Here is a 17,795-nt window from a genome sequence, read left to right as displayed (position 1 = left end):
GCCGAGAGAGAGCGGAGAGAGAGAGAGAGAGAGAGCAGCGGTGGGGGAGTTATAATCAAGTAATTTTTTTTATCCAATTAATGCCGAAATTTGTTTAGGCATATATAGTTTTCTGAAAGGAGTTGTATTAATATTGATGAAATAAATACATACCTATATATGCATATACAAACTGTATTAAAACGCAAATTTTCCTTTAAAAGAGTGTGTGATTGCATATTCAAAGCATCATTTTAGATGAGATTACCCATTAAAAGCAAAATCATGATGGCGTTTCAGTTTCTCAAAGACCCGATCCTGAAGTTGATTCAAATGTGAATTCAGAAGACGTGTACCTAAAGGCGAGAAAAGCTGAACGATGAGAATAATAACGCAATAATAATGAAAGAAGCTTTCGCGACATTCATTTTAAATTCTTATATGCAACTGTTTACTAATGACGACCACTTTCTGCCCAGAACAAAATCCTCACCGCATATCATGATGCACTTCTGGGTAACTACTTACAGCAGATATATGAACATATACCAATTATATGGAATAAACAAAACTTCTAAGAACATAAAAAACTTCAATACCGACTCGAAAGCTCCGTGCACCCAAACAATGGTTGTGATACACAAAGAAAACTTATATAACATATTTGATGTATTTTACGCGTTAATTATTTAAAAAATATATAAACTTGGTACCCCCATGATTTAATTAACAATTTCGGATAAATCTTTCCCAACTTAAAAGTATAGTACTGGACACGTTTATTTCATAGTACCAAGGATGAATTTGATTAGCCTAATCACAGATACTTAGACCGAAGCAGATTATTCAGTGCTGACACCCACCTGCACAAGCACACATAATTTTCAATAAAAAGAATAATAATGTTCCTAATTGACGGTGTTTGACCTTGTGGCGAGGCCATAGTCTCATCTTTCGTATAAACCTCAGGAGGCCGATCTCAGTCCTCAACCGTCATCGAGTTTCAATTCTCCTACTTTCAAAACCTGATTTCAGAGTCTGCTGTAACCGATTTCCCAGGCGAAATTCACATTCAATGGTTTTGTGTTTTAACATCCCTTTTGCTCTTGATCCACATCCAACCGTCCTACCCCCCACACCCCCAACTCCATAACACCCTTTTCCCCGACTAAATTCCCCTCACTGAATGCCTGAATCTGGTCAACGCTAGAAATGAGCTTTGTACACCAACGTCTACTTTACGTTATTCCTACTACTGATATGGTCAAAGGAGGGTAGATATTGACTTACCAAGTTTTGTCCTTCATAGGTGACTTCAACATGTCACATGGCAAAATGGGCACACCGTCAGAGCGTCAAACTTGAACCTGCCCTTCGAGGATTGGATGACACCGTCCTACTCCCAACACCACACAAATGACACTGCAGCAGACGACGTTCAGTCAGCTGTTTATCTGGTGGGGAAGGAGTTTAGCGTTCTTACCGCTAGAGGGCTGAGATTCACACATGCGCTATTTTGATTTATATTCTCACACATCATACCAGGTAATAATGATGATGAAGATGGCGGTGAATTACACCCTTTATCGTTTTTCGTTCGCCTTGGCAATTTTGCCGCGAAACGACCAAAGTTTATTGGTATTTGCCTCGACTAAATTTACTTGCAATAGTGTGGAATAGCATGAAAGACAGCGAAGATAATGAGCAGCCGAATCAGACTGTTCATCGAGAGAATTTGATGAACAATAATGACTCATTTTCGGTATAGCAAATATATAGATAATTATGTAATGATTCTCGGTGAAATATAGATAATTATGTAATGACTCTCTGATGTACCTTCAACATAATAAACTCAATATATTATTCATTGCCAAAGGTAAGCATGAATACGAATATGTTGTAAGTTTTCTTAAAATAATACTAGTTCTTTTTATTCGTCTTCTATTTTATTATGAAAATATACAACTATTTTGTTTTAAAGATATCATGAGCCGTGATAACTCTTCTATTTTTTATGGCTTCTCTCTTCCAACGAATTGGAAAGACTGACAGCACATATAGCGTTATGCTCAACATTATAATTTGGACAGCAATCGCAAAACTATACAGGTGCTAGTTATTATCACTCAGAATTAAAATGAAAAGGTAAAGTGATTTTCAGTATACGATGCGTTGGGTAATGATTAAACATCCAAAAGAAAGACTGCGTGTCAAGCCCTGGAACGTTATTTTGAAAGCATCGATTCATCTGTAGAATAATTCCCCGGGCCGGCTGTTTCCATTCGCGACATGCCAGCTTTCCTCCCGAAGCTCATTATTGCACTTGTTTTGATGACTTAATAACGAACCGCTAGCATAACTGTCCAGAAGTAACCATCATGAAAAACTCGCAATGTTTTACTATGTTTTTGATGCTTAGTTTCGGAGAAGGTACGCATTTAGTGTATTGGAAAAACGGCGTTACCACGAACAATTGCCTAATGAAGTTGTGTCGAGAAGTCTGTGTACAGAGCTCTTGACAATAAAACTCAGAGATTTTAGTTATAAAACGCAAAAAAAAAAAAAAAATAGATAAAAAAGAAAGAAGTGCAACGTTTCAGTAGACAAGTAACGCAAGGAAGGAAACGTATATATATATATATATATATATATATATATATATATATATATATATGTGTGTGTGTGTGTGTGTGTGTGTGTGGGTGGGTGGGTGTGAGTGTGAGCGTGGTGTATGGTAAAGACAGCATTGTGCGTTTTTTACAATATATATGTAGTTAGTAAAATTGTCTAGGAGACTCTCTCTCTCTCTTTCCGTATATATATATATATATATATATATATATATATATATATATATATATGTATGTATGTGGCGTGTATGCAGCTCATATAACATAACACAAATGTTATGATTTTCAGCATAACTCCTGTTGCCTTACCGCGGTCGCATACATATTAAATTTATGTAACTTTTACAAGACTTGCGTTTCGTGACCAAATAAACCTGGCTACCACAGCCTAATTTGCATACAGATTGGCAGCATATGTATATGCCAGTATACGTAGGGACATAAAAAATAAGACGAATTTGCCACAATCCATTCTGGATAAGATCTTTTAAGGTCTCAACAAAATCCAGTATGTCTGGATTTGCTCCGTGTCTCGTGATCTACGTCATAAAAATGTTCGAGATATAAACTCTGGCACAAAGGTATCATGGCATGAAGATTCATCAAATTTCTTGCGACTGTTCTTCTTCATTTCGTGCAAAATATGACGGTGGATAGGACTGTTGTGCAGCTTCCAATTGTTATTTGGATGCTTTCAGAACAGATAGAAGTGGCTGAATAATGACTACCGTCCCTAAACGACAAGAAACTTGAAATAAGCGAATGAAGGAATATCATTAGGAAACATTAGAAAATATAATGACGTCTTCTTTGTGCTGCAAAAATCGCCTTATGCAACTGAATGAGTAATACGTGATGACGTAGACGACCATCTCGTTAATTCAGATGATGAGATAACATGTAAGCTGTTATGTGAACTGAAAATGTCTGAAGAGCAGATTAAATTACCCCATAAAAATTGCCACGAGTCATTGTACCGTAAAGCACGTCAGTGAACCTGCGCGCGTCAAGGACTGGTCATCGTCACCCATTGAAAGGGGAAATTTGAAAAGAGCCAGAGGTTATCACTCATCCCATCATCATAAACAAACTTCGATACTATTGAGTTTGCTGTCCGGTGGTGTTCTCAGCCACGGCCCTTAAAACTTTTAGCCGCGGCCCATGAAACTCAGCCACGGTCCGGTGATAGCCTATGTTGTTGGTAGCACTTCCAGAAGTACGATTATGGTTAACTTCAACCTTCAATAAAATACAAACTGCTGAGGCTAGAGGGCTGCAATTTGGTAGCTATGTTTGGTTGATTGGAGGGTATACGATCAACATACCAGTCTGCGGCCCTCTAGCCTCAGTAGCTTTTAAGATCTGCGGGTGGACGGAGAGACAAAGTCGGCACAATAGTTTTCTTTTACAGAAAACAAAACACTAAAATGGCTTTCAACGCAAATCTACACAAACCAAAGGCGGATGTTCGACAACCCTTTATCGAGGTAATAAGTGCTCCGATCCATTTAAGAGAAGGACAAATATTTCGTAAAACATAAGCGCAAGAATGATTATCGTAGTGTCGTGCACAGAAAAACTGTAATAGTGGTGGTACAAGTCAGCTCTCTCTCTCTCTCTCTCTCTCTCTCTCTCTCTCTCCCTAGGCTTTGGGTATCAGCGCTTTATTCAAAATCTGGTGTTGACAATATGTACTATGTTGTCCGATTATCAAAATTCACTTTTGTTTTCTAATGTTTTCTAATCAAAACTAATTATGAGAACAGGTCGTGAACTAAATGTGTTCTTTTCATTCTTAAATTTTCATCAGGGATTTACGTACGGAACAAGCAAAATTACTTCATTACAACACCAACTTCTCGTATCCTCCTACAAAGCGTCTTTTTTCTTTTTCTTATGTTAAACACCTAAGATCTCAGTCTCCGACACATTCCTACTCTCACACCCACAATCTTTCGGAGACTTTGAACATTCAACCCTGATGACAGTGAAGATGGAAAAGAACTTGGAAATATGTTTTCAAGTATCGTGTAAAATAACCTAAGGAATACACATAAAACAGTACTGAATCGGGAGAATATAGAAAAGACGACTTACTCCTGAAGCCTCCTTCGGAAAAAGATAAAGATCATTGAAAAACAGCGCGGGATGGCTGAAAACTGATGAGGCAAAATACTTTACAAACATACCCACGTCCATCGGTATAAGTTCTGTATCACGTAACAATGTATTTGGTTCTAAGTGAGTCTTTGCTGTTCATTCATTAGTTCAAGAAAAATAACCCAGAAAATATGATGACATATGCTTAGACTATTAAAGTTCGTCGCCACTTTTAAATTATTTCAAAAGAATTTTCTTATCAACGGGACATAATTCTGATGCACAAGCTACCAAGTGACACTCCAGCGGCTGCAGTCTTCCACAATATCACCGGTCGGTAAGGTGTTGGCGTATCACCTCAGTGGCCGCGAGTTCGATTCTCGGGCATTCCATTGAGGAGTGAGAGATGTGTATTTCTGGTTAAAAAATAAGTTCACTCTCGACGTGATTCGGAAGTCACGTAGGGGTAAAGCCGTTGGTCCCATTGCTGAATAACCACTGGTTCCATGCAACGTAAAAACATCATACAAACAAATACAATATCACGATCATGGATAATTTTAACCATAACTAAAATCAAAAGTACCAAGACTAAGAGGGCTGCATTTGGTATGTTTGATGATTGGAGGGTGGATGATTACCATACTAAATTGCAGCTCTCTAACCACAGTAGTTTTCAAGATCTGAGGGCGGACAGACAAATAGCCATCCCAGTAGTTTTATCTTACAGAAAACTAAAAACTAAAAGCAATGGGAATTTATTCTTTATTATGTGAACAAAATGAGTGTGGACTGCGTTCTTTTTCTCGTGTTTACTAAGCGTGAAAGCTGTCTTAGCTACCGTTGAACTCTTCTTCCATTTTATCCATTCATACCTGCTATGTAGTGGTGGGAGATGAAAACTTTTTCTTGACATGTAATATTCTAAAAGGCCCGGCACAGGTAGGGGGCCAAACGGATTACTTCTCTTCGTTTCAAAGCCAAGGCGAAGAGTGAGGGTGGAAGGAAGGAACTCTCGGTGTTCGTCGTCTGCTAACATGCTACTCAAATACATTCACACACACCCAATATATATATATATATATATATATATATATATAATATATATATATATATATATATATATATATGTGTGTGTGTGTGTGTGTGTGTGTGTGTGTGTGTGTGTGTGTATCAGGAAGGCCACCAATGACAAAACCCGGAATGGAATTTTTCCACAGGTCCACTGGGATATATTTCGAGTAACACTATCATTAGTTATCAACATACAATTAAAAAAAATAATATCAGAGTTCTTACTAATATAATTCATAATAATAGAAGACTGGAATTGACTGTAAAAATTATAAAATACATAAATATAGTGTATATATAATATAAAAGGTAGCTATAAAAGTGTAATCAAATAAATGATAAAATAAAGTGAAATAAAGCTTTTCGAATCACACTTAAATATTGGTGAACAATTCTCGAAACTATACGTAAATAAACAAACAACGCAAAATGACCGTTGACGTCAACCTGATATCCTTATACCTTTAGCCCTTACTGGAGCTCATATTTTTCCATTTAAAAAAGCAATTTGTATCTACTTTGTCCATTGGCTACACTCAGCTGGAACTCAAAATATAAATCCGCCTGCAAAATAACTGATATATTTCTTTAGAAATTAAAGTCCCTACCCCAAGAGGGCTTCAGTCCAGTCTGATTTATAAATGGCAGCATAATGGGTGCCCTACCAATCGCGTTTGAAAAGCTACCATATCAGCTTGAAGACCTTGGTCAATCTTTTCGTACAGGCAGTGATCTTTCAAGATCTACTAAGAGATTCACAGCCGGTGTCCCCGTGTTTATCCGTAATAAAATTTTATCAACGTACCTGACGAAGATGACACTATGTCACAGGGTATCTTGCATCCCTACCCAATTTTTTACTGTATTCTCTATTAAGATAGTTGCATAATTCTGGTAATTATAAGAGCAACACCGACTTCTTGTAGACACCGCCAGCAAACCCAGAGGAATTCCGAAGATATAATGACGGAACTTATGACGTCATTAACTTGCCTCCTTTTCGATGTATAATTGGCTATTCGTGAAAAAGTCTCAACCTCTGGCAATAATGAAATATCTGTACTCCTTGTTTACACTTTGTAGTAGTGGCAGTAGTAAGTATATAGGATTTATGCCATGAGGTCGAGTGCTGGAATCCTTGAAGAAAAGGGTTTCCACAAGTAATCCGAAAAATTACTTTCTATCATTTTTTCTCCATTGAAAAATTTTATAATTAAAAATCAATTAACAAAGTGAATAAAAGTTTGGCATTCGTCGTAACTTCTTTCATATTTTCCTAATATAACAGTGACGATCATTGTAATAGACAATTGCAAAGGATTAGATTGGATTATAAAATTTATACTTTAAGCCAAGCACTGAGACCTATAGAGGTCATTCAGTGATGTATTGTAACCCATGACATTTTTTTTTCTTTTTTTTGGCAAAGCAAGTTTTAATGTTGTTCCCCAAGTTATATTTTACTAAGAAATCAACAACTATTGCTTTATAGAGCTTATTTAATTATCTTTCTGCACCATATGGAAGTCAACAAATGACGAAAACGTGGTAGCCTTGGATTTCCGGGTGTACTCATTACCCAAAAAAGAGCCCTATTATTCATTTACCTATTCAAGCTTACGTAGGGTTTGCCACGGGCCTCCTCACTTCTAAACAATTGTGCAAGTAGAATCACAAAAGATGCATTGCGTTCCTTATATATATATATATATATATATATATATATATATATATATATATATATATATATATATATATATATATATATATATATATATATATATTTCCAAGACGCATATATTTGCATTCATGAACCTAAACAGAATTTACTGTAGGAAATAGATCTTATAGGGTAGTACCAGAGCGCTGTTAAGAACGTCTTAAATACTGTAAAAGGAACAAGATGAAGAAGAGCAAAGAAATAAGAGTATCGAAACGATTGCGGTCTGACCTGCAAGATCACATAACCTGTGGGGAAGCTCAACGAGTGACCGGCTTCAACTTGTATTACCTATCTGACACAAACTGTAAGTTTCGTTGTTCTTCATTAACTTGAATGAGTTTGTAGGATCTTCTTCGTTATTTCTTACCTTTCGCATTCGATTGTGCTTTCCATAGTTCAGACCCGCTTGGGGTGGGGTGGGGGGGGGGGGGGGGGGCGGGGTTGTTCATCGGAGCGTGCCCTCGGCCGCTAGCTGCAACCCCTTTTGGTTCTTTTACTTTCATATTATCTTTCTTCCATCTTACTTTTCACCATTTCATAACGATTCATCATTGAACTGCGAGGTTTTCCTCTTGTTACACCTTTCAAGCCTTTTACTGTCAATTTCCGTTTCAGCGCTGAATGACCTCATAAGCCCCAGTGTTTGGCCAAAATTCTACATTCAATTTAATCCTTAGTTTGGATTACGATCTGGAAAGTGACCCTTACATTACAAATAACTAGAGCTAATCTTCGACAAAGCTCTCATGTCTGAGAAGGTTTCGTTGTGCCTTCAGAGTCCTGCCATTAGTTCTTTTGTTACTGTAAATGAACGATTCGGCTTTGATAATACAGAACCTTTGCTGTTTACCAAATCTTTATCTGATTCGGATAAAGATAACCACAGCTTTATCTGATTCGGATAAAGATAACCATATCTTTATCTGATTCGGAATAGATATGGTAAACTGGCTACGATTCCCGTTCGAAAGAAAAATACAAGCAAAAAAGGTGCTCTAGTATTACAACTGAATCATTCACTCACAGCAACAAAAGAATGAATGGCAGTGACTCTAAAGTGACTACGAAATGCCTTCTCAGTCTAGCTCTAGTTAACTGATGTGAGGTTGGCTTTATCAATTATATATACTAACCAGTTAAGTTCACGTTTACGTAAATTACTCAACCAAGAGAGATATATAGATGGTGAATTTTAATTTTCTCTTATTTTATTTATTTACTACATTGTACCATAAAAACACTCTAGTTTAATTAAAACTAAGGGCTATATTTCGGTGACTGACTCCCATCTTTATCAAGTACTTGCTAATAGTGGGAATCAGTCCACCGAAATATAGTCCTTAGCTTTAAACCACAGTGTTTTAAGGGCCTTATATATATATATATATATATATATATATATATATATATATAATAATACAGTATATATATATAATATATATATATATATATAATATATATATATATATATATATATATATATATATATAAAACTGTCTTTATATGGATGTATTAGGTATGCAATATATTATAGTTATACGTACATATATATAAATGTATATGTATATATATGTATATATATATAATATAACTATGTATATATGTCTAAATATATATATATATATATATATATATATATATATATATATATGTGTGTGTGTGTGTTGTGTGTGTATGCATGTATGTGTCCTCTTATTGAAGTATTTACATAGTTATGTACTAAGTTATATGTTTTTGCACTATCTTTAATATTTGCTAAAAATACATTTTTTACAGATATTAATCATTCAGATATTTGTATCACTGTGTACTTCGTTGCTACATTTTCAAGCAAATGTGAGATAGTCCTGACCGTGATACATGTTCCATGTACTGATTTTAACTTGACCCCATAAATCAGCGGTGATAATCGAGCGGCCGATATCACTTGCCATGGAACAGGCCTTAAAGAGGATGATGTCGTTCAATCCTATATTTAATTCAGCTCCTCTTCCTGCTGGAGAGAGAGATGAGAGAGGAGAGGAGGGAAGATTTAGAGAGAGAGAGGATGGGAGGACGGAGAGAGAGAGAGAGAGAGAGAGAGAGAGAGAGAGAGAGAGAGAGAGAGAGTTGACTTTGAAATCCAGTGGTTCTCCTTCACCAAGTTCGCCATGAAATATCGCCCTTAATTTACACTTGGGTCATAAAAGTTACTTTTTTCATTCAAAATAAGACTAAAGATTTCGTCATCATGAATTTCACGAGAGAGGAGATGGTTGTTGCGTTCTATTAATAAGTCATTAAATATGTATTATTATAAGAAGAAAAAAATGAAGTTTTTCTTCATTTTTTCCCATTGATACATATACTTGATTTTTTTTCACCGTCCCCACTACCGGCAGAACTGAGATTTAGAGGAACTGAAATTGAAGACAATGACGGCCTTAGTTTTCTGGGTAGAATAACACCAATAACTGGCAAAACCATAAAATACATACAAAATGAACGCCTGTATTATATATCCTAACCGTTAATTAAATACGTGCCTATTTTTTATTTCATAAAAACGGCTCTCCACAATGAGGCTGTATCCTTTCGAATCATATATGCAGATTCTGGAAATGATAAAAAATGCTCCGAGAATTGGAAATCGGCCAACAAAATTATTCAGTGAACACCGAGTCACTAACATTTATTAAATGGGAAAAATAACTTGGACAAAAGACTAGGCTTTAGCCAGGAGAGAGAGAGAGAGAGAGAGAGAGAGAGAGAGAGAGAGAGAGCAGTTGGTTAATAATGTACGAGGTCCACACCTTTTATCATCTCGGGAATACACTAGGCTTCATCTAGAAAAGAAGAAACCATCATCTCAGCCGAAAGTGACGAGTCAGTTTTCACACAAATGAACGAACCTAATACTACTTAGTAAGTCACAAAATGCTCACATTCTTCAGGAGGGTGGGCATCTCTGGCTGACTGCCGTCTGCCCACTACCCACAGTCAAATGGTAGGGCTGAGGCAGCTGTCAAGACTACGAAGCGAATCATTACTGCCAACAACCCTAGAGGAGGAGGAGGGAGTCTCAATAATGATAAGTCATCCATCGCCGTCCTCTAGTACCCTAACACGACCTTACATGGGGTGGGTAAGTCCCCAATGCAGCTCGCTACGGGTCAAGATTATAATGTAACCAGGCACTGGCAACAGACACTCAGAAAACGGGAACTGGAAATGGCACAAGTGCAAGAAAAACTACACTCCGTGGACACCCCCGGACGGCTGATGCCCCTAAAGAAAGGTGTAAGAGTTCAAATCCAAAATCAAGCCTCCAACAGGTGGGCCAGAACAGGTATTATGACAGAAACTTTCCCACACCTTCAGTGCACAATGAGATTGGATGGCAGAGGCCGCTTATCCGCAGCCGTTATGACTCGTCCTCACCCACCACACCCACTAGCCATTGCGCCCTGTAATCAAATCCAAACCTGCATGGATGACAAATTTTGTACTTTAAACATATGACTAATTTATAATTTTATCCTTAAAAGAGAAGGCTTTCTTACGCTTAAACAATTAGTCACAAGCTAAACGTTATTATGTTTGCCTCTGTATGTGCTTCTACTGACTAGCATTCCAGAGTGTTTGCTACTTTTTTTTTTTTTACTCTGTCTTTCATGGCTTAGGTGTCCAGCAAATACTTATTGCTTCTTTATTTACTAGTGAATTTAGAAAAAAAAAAAGGGTGTTTAAAGCATACTGTCATTGTCAAATTCTTTGATGTAGATGAAGGGTTTTTCAGTGTCCGAGCTATGGGCTGTCTCTTGGAAACTATGATGTTACCTCCTCGACACACACACTCTCTCTCTCTCTCTCTCTGAACCTTGCCCTCACCTACAGAGGATGTCCTGGTCCTTGTTAGAGCTTAGAGAATAAAGACTTTTAACCCAACAGCTCACTATTTTTAAGTGCTAAAATAAAACCCTCTTCAGCAAAAGGGGGAAAAAAGGTGAAGGCTGAGTCACAAGAAAAATAGGTAAAAAAATACGGAGTGTGGAGTAAAACTTAATGTAAATACTTAGAAGTAAACAAGTTACAAATTGAATTTGTGGGTTTCTTTTTCAAACGCCGAGGATTCTTCGGCGAAACCGAGTTTTCTGTACAGCGTATAATCAAGGCCACCGAAAATAGATCTGGTTTTTCGGTGGTCCAGGTATAATGCCATATGAGCCATGGCCCAAAGGGCAAACGCTCGTCTTTTGTGAAATCACCATCGAGGAGGTCGGACAAGACTATAAAGACTTTACTGAGCCTTCCCTTTTTCCAAGTAAACAAGCGAGGTGCGCAATTCGTATCACTGGCTTCTAAAGGTAACCCCACGTGACTGTTTATTGGGAACAAGAATGACAACGAATAATATCTTCTTAAATCTATAGGATTCTCTTTAAATAGATCTTGGTCTACAGATGGGTATCTGAATTCACTTACACCTGTTTTTCGACTTCATGCATAGTTCACATTATAATATTTGAGAAACAATAGTAAGATTAATAATATTAAACATTAAATACTTGTACAGATTTCAATAGTCAACCACATGAGCATTTTTGTTCCTTGAGGTTAATTGAGCTTATGATTTGCCTGTTCTATATCAAAAATTCGTTAAAAGAAAATATCCAAAACGCGATACATGTAAACCAAAGTATCACATATTTTACCTAAAGTGAATATACTGTACAATGGAAGTATTCTAAGGTTCAGCCATTATTCTTTGTATTAAAGGTCGCCCTTGAAATGCAGAGATATAACAACTGAATTGACAAGGGTTTCACATCAAATTTGAGCTTGTTAACAAGCTTATCATGTTAAGGTTCACAAAAGTTAGAACTGACTATTGGGATTCAAGACTAATTTTAAAAAGGCGCTATTTTGCCAGAATGATTAAAGTGTCGAAGTTCTGGTAGTAATGGTGCTTTCATTCCTTTTCAGCAGAAGAATTTCCGCGTAGATACTCAAAAGGGTTCCGTCGATTCGGGAGTAAATGGGTCTCATCCCGTTCTCCTCAAACGCTGCCACGGCGAATCCCAGCTTTTGTAAATCGGAGAAGACTGAGAGGTAACTCTTTAGTGTTTCTTGCAGTTCTTCTTCTGATGTCTGACGATTGACTTCGTCCAAGTGAATCTGGAAAACATCAGAGTAGAATATTTTCGTTACAGAGTAAGCTTCATTGATCAAGTACAACATTTAGATTTAGATTGCTTGTAGTTTTCTTTGCATAATGATAGGGGTATAGATGGCGAATCCGACCATTGCCGCCTCCAATATCAGGCCATCGCCATCCTCCGATGGACACAGTTGTTGAGCATAACCCAGGAAACCCTTCTTCTCCCTTCCACCATCAGGAGAACGGCAAGGAGCACCCCTTGTATAATGCTTCTGTCTCCGCTACTTCAGGCAGCACACCCTATGACCAAAACTCCCAGGACCTGGTGCAAATCACTCAGCAACTCCGTTGGTCAGCCAGACTCTCTCAGATGAGTCATTCTGCTCCTAGCTAATAGGAGGGGACCCATCCCCCCTACCCAGCTGTGACAACCAACAAAATATTGCCTAAAATAAGGGCGCTGGCGAGTTTAAATATGACGTAGATACTCCTGGCTTCGTTCACCTTTTGTAAAATGGTAGAAAGCTCTACCAAAATGTCAAGGAATAAATGAACTTCGGAAAGCTGCAGTGTAATTTACCTGCAGCAAAAAAAAAAAATAAAAATAAAAATAAGAATATCGGTACATTTTCTGTATTATGCAATGAATTATGTGCGTGATACGTGACTTTTGTAATGAGCACCAACATCGGCGAAGGCTGCTTCGTCATTTCAGTTCCCGTATGATGGCAATGAAAACGAGTGTTTCTGGTACGCCATATTTCAGCATCTTCTAATAACAATAATAGAGAGCTACAGAGGAAGAAGAGATTTTTCAAAATCGTACCTCAAGAGCAATTTGCCTGGTTTGTTGAAGCACAGTAGAATTATGGATGATGTCGCCGAGAACGAACCATTCCGCTCCTTCGATGTCCATTTTCAAATAGTCCACATTTCGAGTGTCATGATGAAGCATTCTGTGGAAAAAGAAAAAAAACTTTCAAGTCATAGGCTGCATATTGACGCTGAGATTGCAAAAATTGCATATTAACAAAAAAGTTGCCAAGACTGCATATTGTCACAAAGGTTGCGAAGACTGCATATTTACACATAGGTTGCAAAAACTGGGAAATCTAGCCCATGTGAATGACAAAACTGAATGAATGAATGGAGACATAAGAACATTGTAAAGCGTAACAATTTCGAATGTACAGGTCTGATGAATCACTCATTATTTTCAGACGAACAGCTTTTCAGGATTTTTTTTATATTGTGCATTTTAATATTTTTCATTTATTAATCTATTATTTTCTTTTCTTATAAGTGGAATCTCTTCTCTCTGCATTTCACTTTACTTCCTCTTAATTCTTCCTAATGAACACCATATTCTTTGGAAGCTTGAATTTCAAGTCAATAGCCCCTGTGGGCGTCTTCCATATGAATGGGTTTCATCTACTGAATGATGATAATATCTCATTTCATGAAGGTGGTTTCATTGTACTGTAATGGAAATTGTCTGTCACTTGATCGTGAGGAGGTGAACTACGCCGTCTCTCCTCTTGTTATAGTTGCTCCTCACGCACACGTGTATGCAAATACTTGTTTTAAGACATTATACATCAGTATATCTGTTCATGATAACATGTTTTATTCTAAAAAGACATTTGACAGTGCTCTCAGAGCAATATTACTGAAGGCCTTAGCAAAAGTACTCCCTTTAAATACGCGCAGCTGACTGAAAATATCTAAGAACAAATCAGTATTATTATAGTGTTGATAGATTGGATTAAATTGAATATAGAGTTTAAGCCAAAGGCCAAGCACTAGGACCTATGAGGTCATTCAGCGCTGAAACAGAAATTGACAGTAAAAGGTCTGAAATGTGTACCGGGAGGAAAACATTGCAGTTGCACCATGAATCAATCGTTAGGGAGGGTGGAAAGTAAGATGGAAGAAAGAAAATATCAAAGGAGGTACAGTAAAAGGAACGAAAGGGGTTGCCGTTGCAGCTAATGGCCAAAAGCACCTTGCAAAGAACCTTAAGTAGTGCCTACAGTGTATCTCATAAGGTGCACTGACGGTACTATCCCCCTAACGGGATTTAGTGTTGATGGAGAGTTGTTAATTGAATTTGCAGCAAAATTGCGGGGCGCTACTTTCGAGTGATTTGTCACACTTTCTTTTGCCTGGTTGAGGATTTTTATCATAAAAAGAAGTGGGAGGAGATGGACAAGAAAGTTTAAAAACTTGATAGATTTAGAATTGCAGATGATGCTGTTTTAATGAGAACATTTCTGGAGAGATCGGACAGACGATAAAACCAAGAAACAAAAATAAACTAGACAGAGTCAACAAGACGATAGTAAGACTCCTGGGAGAGGGAATCAATGAGGTCATTCTGAGATATTCAAGAAAAAAGATATCTTGAAAACATTCTCACGAATTGGAATTTAGTACAAGACTAAAAGAGGCAAATCAGTCTATGGGCAGCCGATTCAGTCTTGTAAATCAATTACACTGCAATTGCATGTAAAAGAAAGCTTATGCGTTTATCCAATGCGAACTGTATTCCTATACGGACATTCATCGAATGATGACCAAGAATCTGTATCTAAAATATTTTGAATGCTGGATAATAAAGCTTCTGGGAAATTTTCAGACGTCAGATGCGATAGTGATTAGTTTACCACATGGGATATTACCCAAGTTCCACATGTAGTGGATGAGCAGGGCCGGTTTTAAGCCTATCTGAGCAATTTGATCCAATTGAGCCCTGAGTCTTGAGGGGCCCCGCGCCAGAGTTACGGTTGGAAGCCTTTTTTTGCATTCTAAGAGGAATAAACCGCCACCGAAAACATGAAATGAAGAATGGGGAAGTTTAATTCCTCACATTATTATGCATACTTTATTAACAGAGAATGTTCACTTGGGAAATCATTTTTATATCAAGACACAAATTAGTTTTTATTTTTTCTATTATAATTTTCTAATTGGATCCCTAACTGCTAGCACCGGCCCTGTAGTAGGATTGCCGTTTTGATGAATTTCGTCTACTAGTGTGGCTTTCCGGTAACATCTGGCAACCCTCCGTGGCTTTTCCGACCACAGGCCACGGCACTGAGAAACTAAATTCTTCACTTTGCCTTTTTATGTTTTATCATGAAAATAAAGTTATAAAACATATCCTGCTTATTTATAGAAATTAATTCTATTGAAATCCTTTATTTTTCTTCATCAAAAATACGCAGTCTAAGCATTAAATTTTCCCCATTCTAACCATTAAATCATAACTAAAGCAAAAAAAAAAAAAAAAAAAAAAAAAAAAAAAAAAAAAAAAAAAAACTGCGTTGCCTTATAGATAAGATTATGGTGAAAGAGCGAAGGAGGCGGCAGTATGTGATGGTGTCGGCTGACTTCAGGGAGCACCAGGAGAGTTGCAAGACCTTCGGCTACTTGGATGCGAACTGTGAGAAGGGAGGCTAGGGATGGGTGGAGATTTGTAGAAGATAAAGCACGGGTAAGACATGAGAGATGGAATTTCAGAGAGGCTGGAGACGATGATATACTTTCAACGGCATGATCTTTTTGCATCTATAAGATTAAATATAGGATGCGAGAAAATGTAAAAAGGAAAAAACTCTTTTTATGCATTTATTTACACTTCTCAATATCAAATCAAATGAGATTTGATGACGATACGTCCTTATTAATTAAAATATATTCATTCGCAGGTGTAGTTATAAAGTATTACATTCCGTAAAATCAACTTTGATGCTAAAAAAAAGAAAGAAAAAAAAGCATTGTTTTCCCTCACTGGTTCCCAACAGAAAGTTTGATATTCAGTAAAGACTTGAATATAATCATTAAAGGAAGTTCCCTGACAATGCATGATAACCGTAAGCTAAATTTTCATATCTATGTGTAAACAAAAATCACACCGTTGGGCGCTCTTACCTCCGTATTGTAGCCATTGTGTAGTAACGAAGCGAAGGCTCGCACTTCAGGCCGTACTGGCTCTCCTCACACGTCCTGCGAATCGACAATAAACAAAAATATTCAAAAATGAAGATTGTAAGGGACTGATATTTATGACTGATTGTGTGTGTGTGTGTGAGAGAGAGAGAGAGAGCGAGAGAGCTGAGTTACGTAGTGCAATATCGGCCTAGTGCAGCTCTAGCACAAGACCCTACCAATAAATCATATCAAAATATGTTTGTGTGTGTATATATGTGCACAGAGAGCAGTAGTTGTTTATTAGTCACAAACAGTTCTAGCGTTCACCACTTATCTTCATGCTACTCCTTCCTTGGATATTACCACCAACCAGTTCCTCTCAGTGAAAGATGGCTCGTATACCAGAATATGTTTTTCAAGATTTGCAAAATTAACTTTGTTCTACATTAGTACCTCAGTGACTAGAGTAGGAGCACCCAACTCTAAGAAACTTATTCGGTCTGTTCCTTTCAGTGTGCCGAGATGGGATTGGAATAAAGGATTGGAAAATAGAGTTTAGGCCAAATTAAGGCCCAGCACTGGAGAGGGTGGATAGCAAGATGGAAGAAAATATGAAGGGAGGTGCAGTAAAAGAAATGAAAGAGGTTGCAACCAGGCGCCGAAAGGACGCTGCAAAGGACATTTGGCAATGCCTACAGTGTACCCCGTGAGGTGCACTGACGGCACTACCCCATTACGGGGTGTGCCGAGATGGGGACGGCCACTATTTTTATCTTAGAGTAATAGAAAATTAAGCCGTTTGTGTTAACTGTGGGGTTTGCAGATTCACTTGGGATAGTCCTTTTGGTGATATGAGCGGTTTCGTTTCATCCGTATTGTTGCTTACTGCCGCCAGTTATCTCTAGAGTTTATTTGATTTTGAGCGGGATAATCTGTACACATGTACGAGTAGGATGAACGTTTTAAAAAAAATCCAGAAGATCACTTTGAATTAAGCACACTGATTTCTAGCATGTACATCGGCGGCACTGACAACTGTAATAATTTTGATGACGTTTCATAAAGCTATACATGAATCTATTACCTCATAACTGCCTGAGGTATTTGATATCTCTTGCCATCTTCAGTATATTACTTACCACATATGTAGTATGGTATGAAAACTCTCAATCAGCGTTATCTCTTGGTATTACATCAATCATTATATTTTACA

The 17,795-nt window shown here is 37.4% G+C and overlaps 2 protein-coding genes across 4 annotated transcripts in view; both read right to left on the bottom strand.

Moving 5' to 3' along the window:
• The window catches only part of LOC135224573 (uncharacterized), a 281,440-nt gene extending 280,028 nt beyond the window's left edge, over positions 1–1,412 (bottom strand). Inside the window, exon 1 of one of the 2 annotated variants that reach the window (XM_064263703.1) lies at positions 1,270–1,412. In XM_064263703.1, coding sequence (XP_064119773.1) covers positions 1,270–1,301 — 32 coding nt within the window. In that variant the 5' untranslated portion in view covers positions 1,302–1,412. The remainder of the gene's footprint in view (positions 1–1,269) is intronic. The other variant, XM_064263700.1, reaches the window with a different exon arrangement.
• Positions 1,413–11,616: 10,204 nt separating this feature from the next.
• Positions 11,617–17,795, bottom strand: part of LOC135225018 (uncharacterized) — a 28,776-nt gene continuing 22,597 nt past the window's right edge. For both annotated transcript variants that reach the window (XM_064264305.1, XM_064264304.1), the window contains exons 4-6: positions 16,583–16,657; positions 13,476–13,605; positions 11,617–12,666 (exon numbers count right to left, since the gene is read on the bottom strand). In XM_064264305.1, the coding sequence (XP_064120375.1) occupies positions 12,427–12,666; positions 13,476–13,605; positions 16,583–16,657 (445 nt within the window). In that variant the 3' untranslated portion in view covers positions 11,617–12,426. The remainder of the gene's footprint in view (positions 12,667–13,475; positions 13,606–16,582; positions 16,658–17,795) is intronic.

The sequence above is a fragment of the Macrobrachium nipponense genome, chromosome 12 (assembly GCF_015104395.2).
Source record: "Macrobrachium nipponense isolate FS-2020 chromosome 12, ASM1510439v2, whole genome shotgun sequence".
NCBI classification, from domain to species: domain Eukaryota; kingdom Metazoa; phylum Arthropoda; class Malacostraca; order Decapoda; family Palaemonidae; genus Macrobrachium; species Macrobrachium nipponense.
The sequence above is the reverse complement of the archived record's forward strand: the minus strand, read 5'-3'. Positions and strand labels throughout refer to the sequence as shown.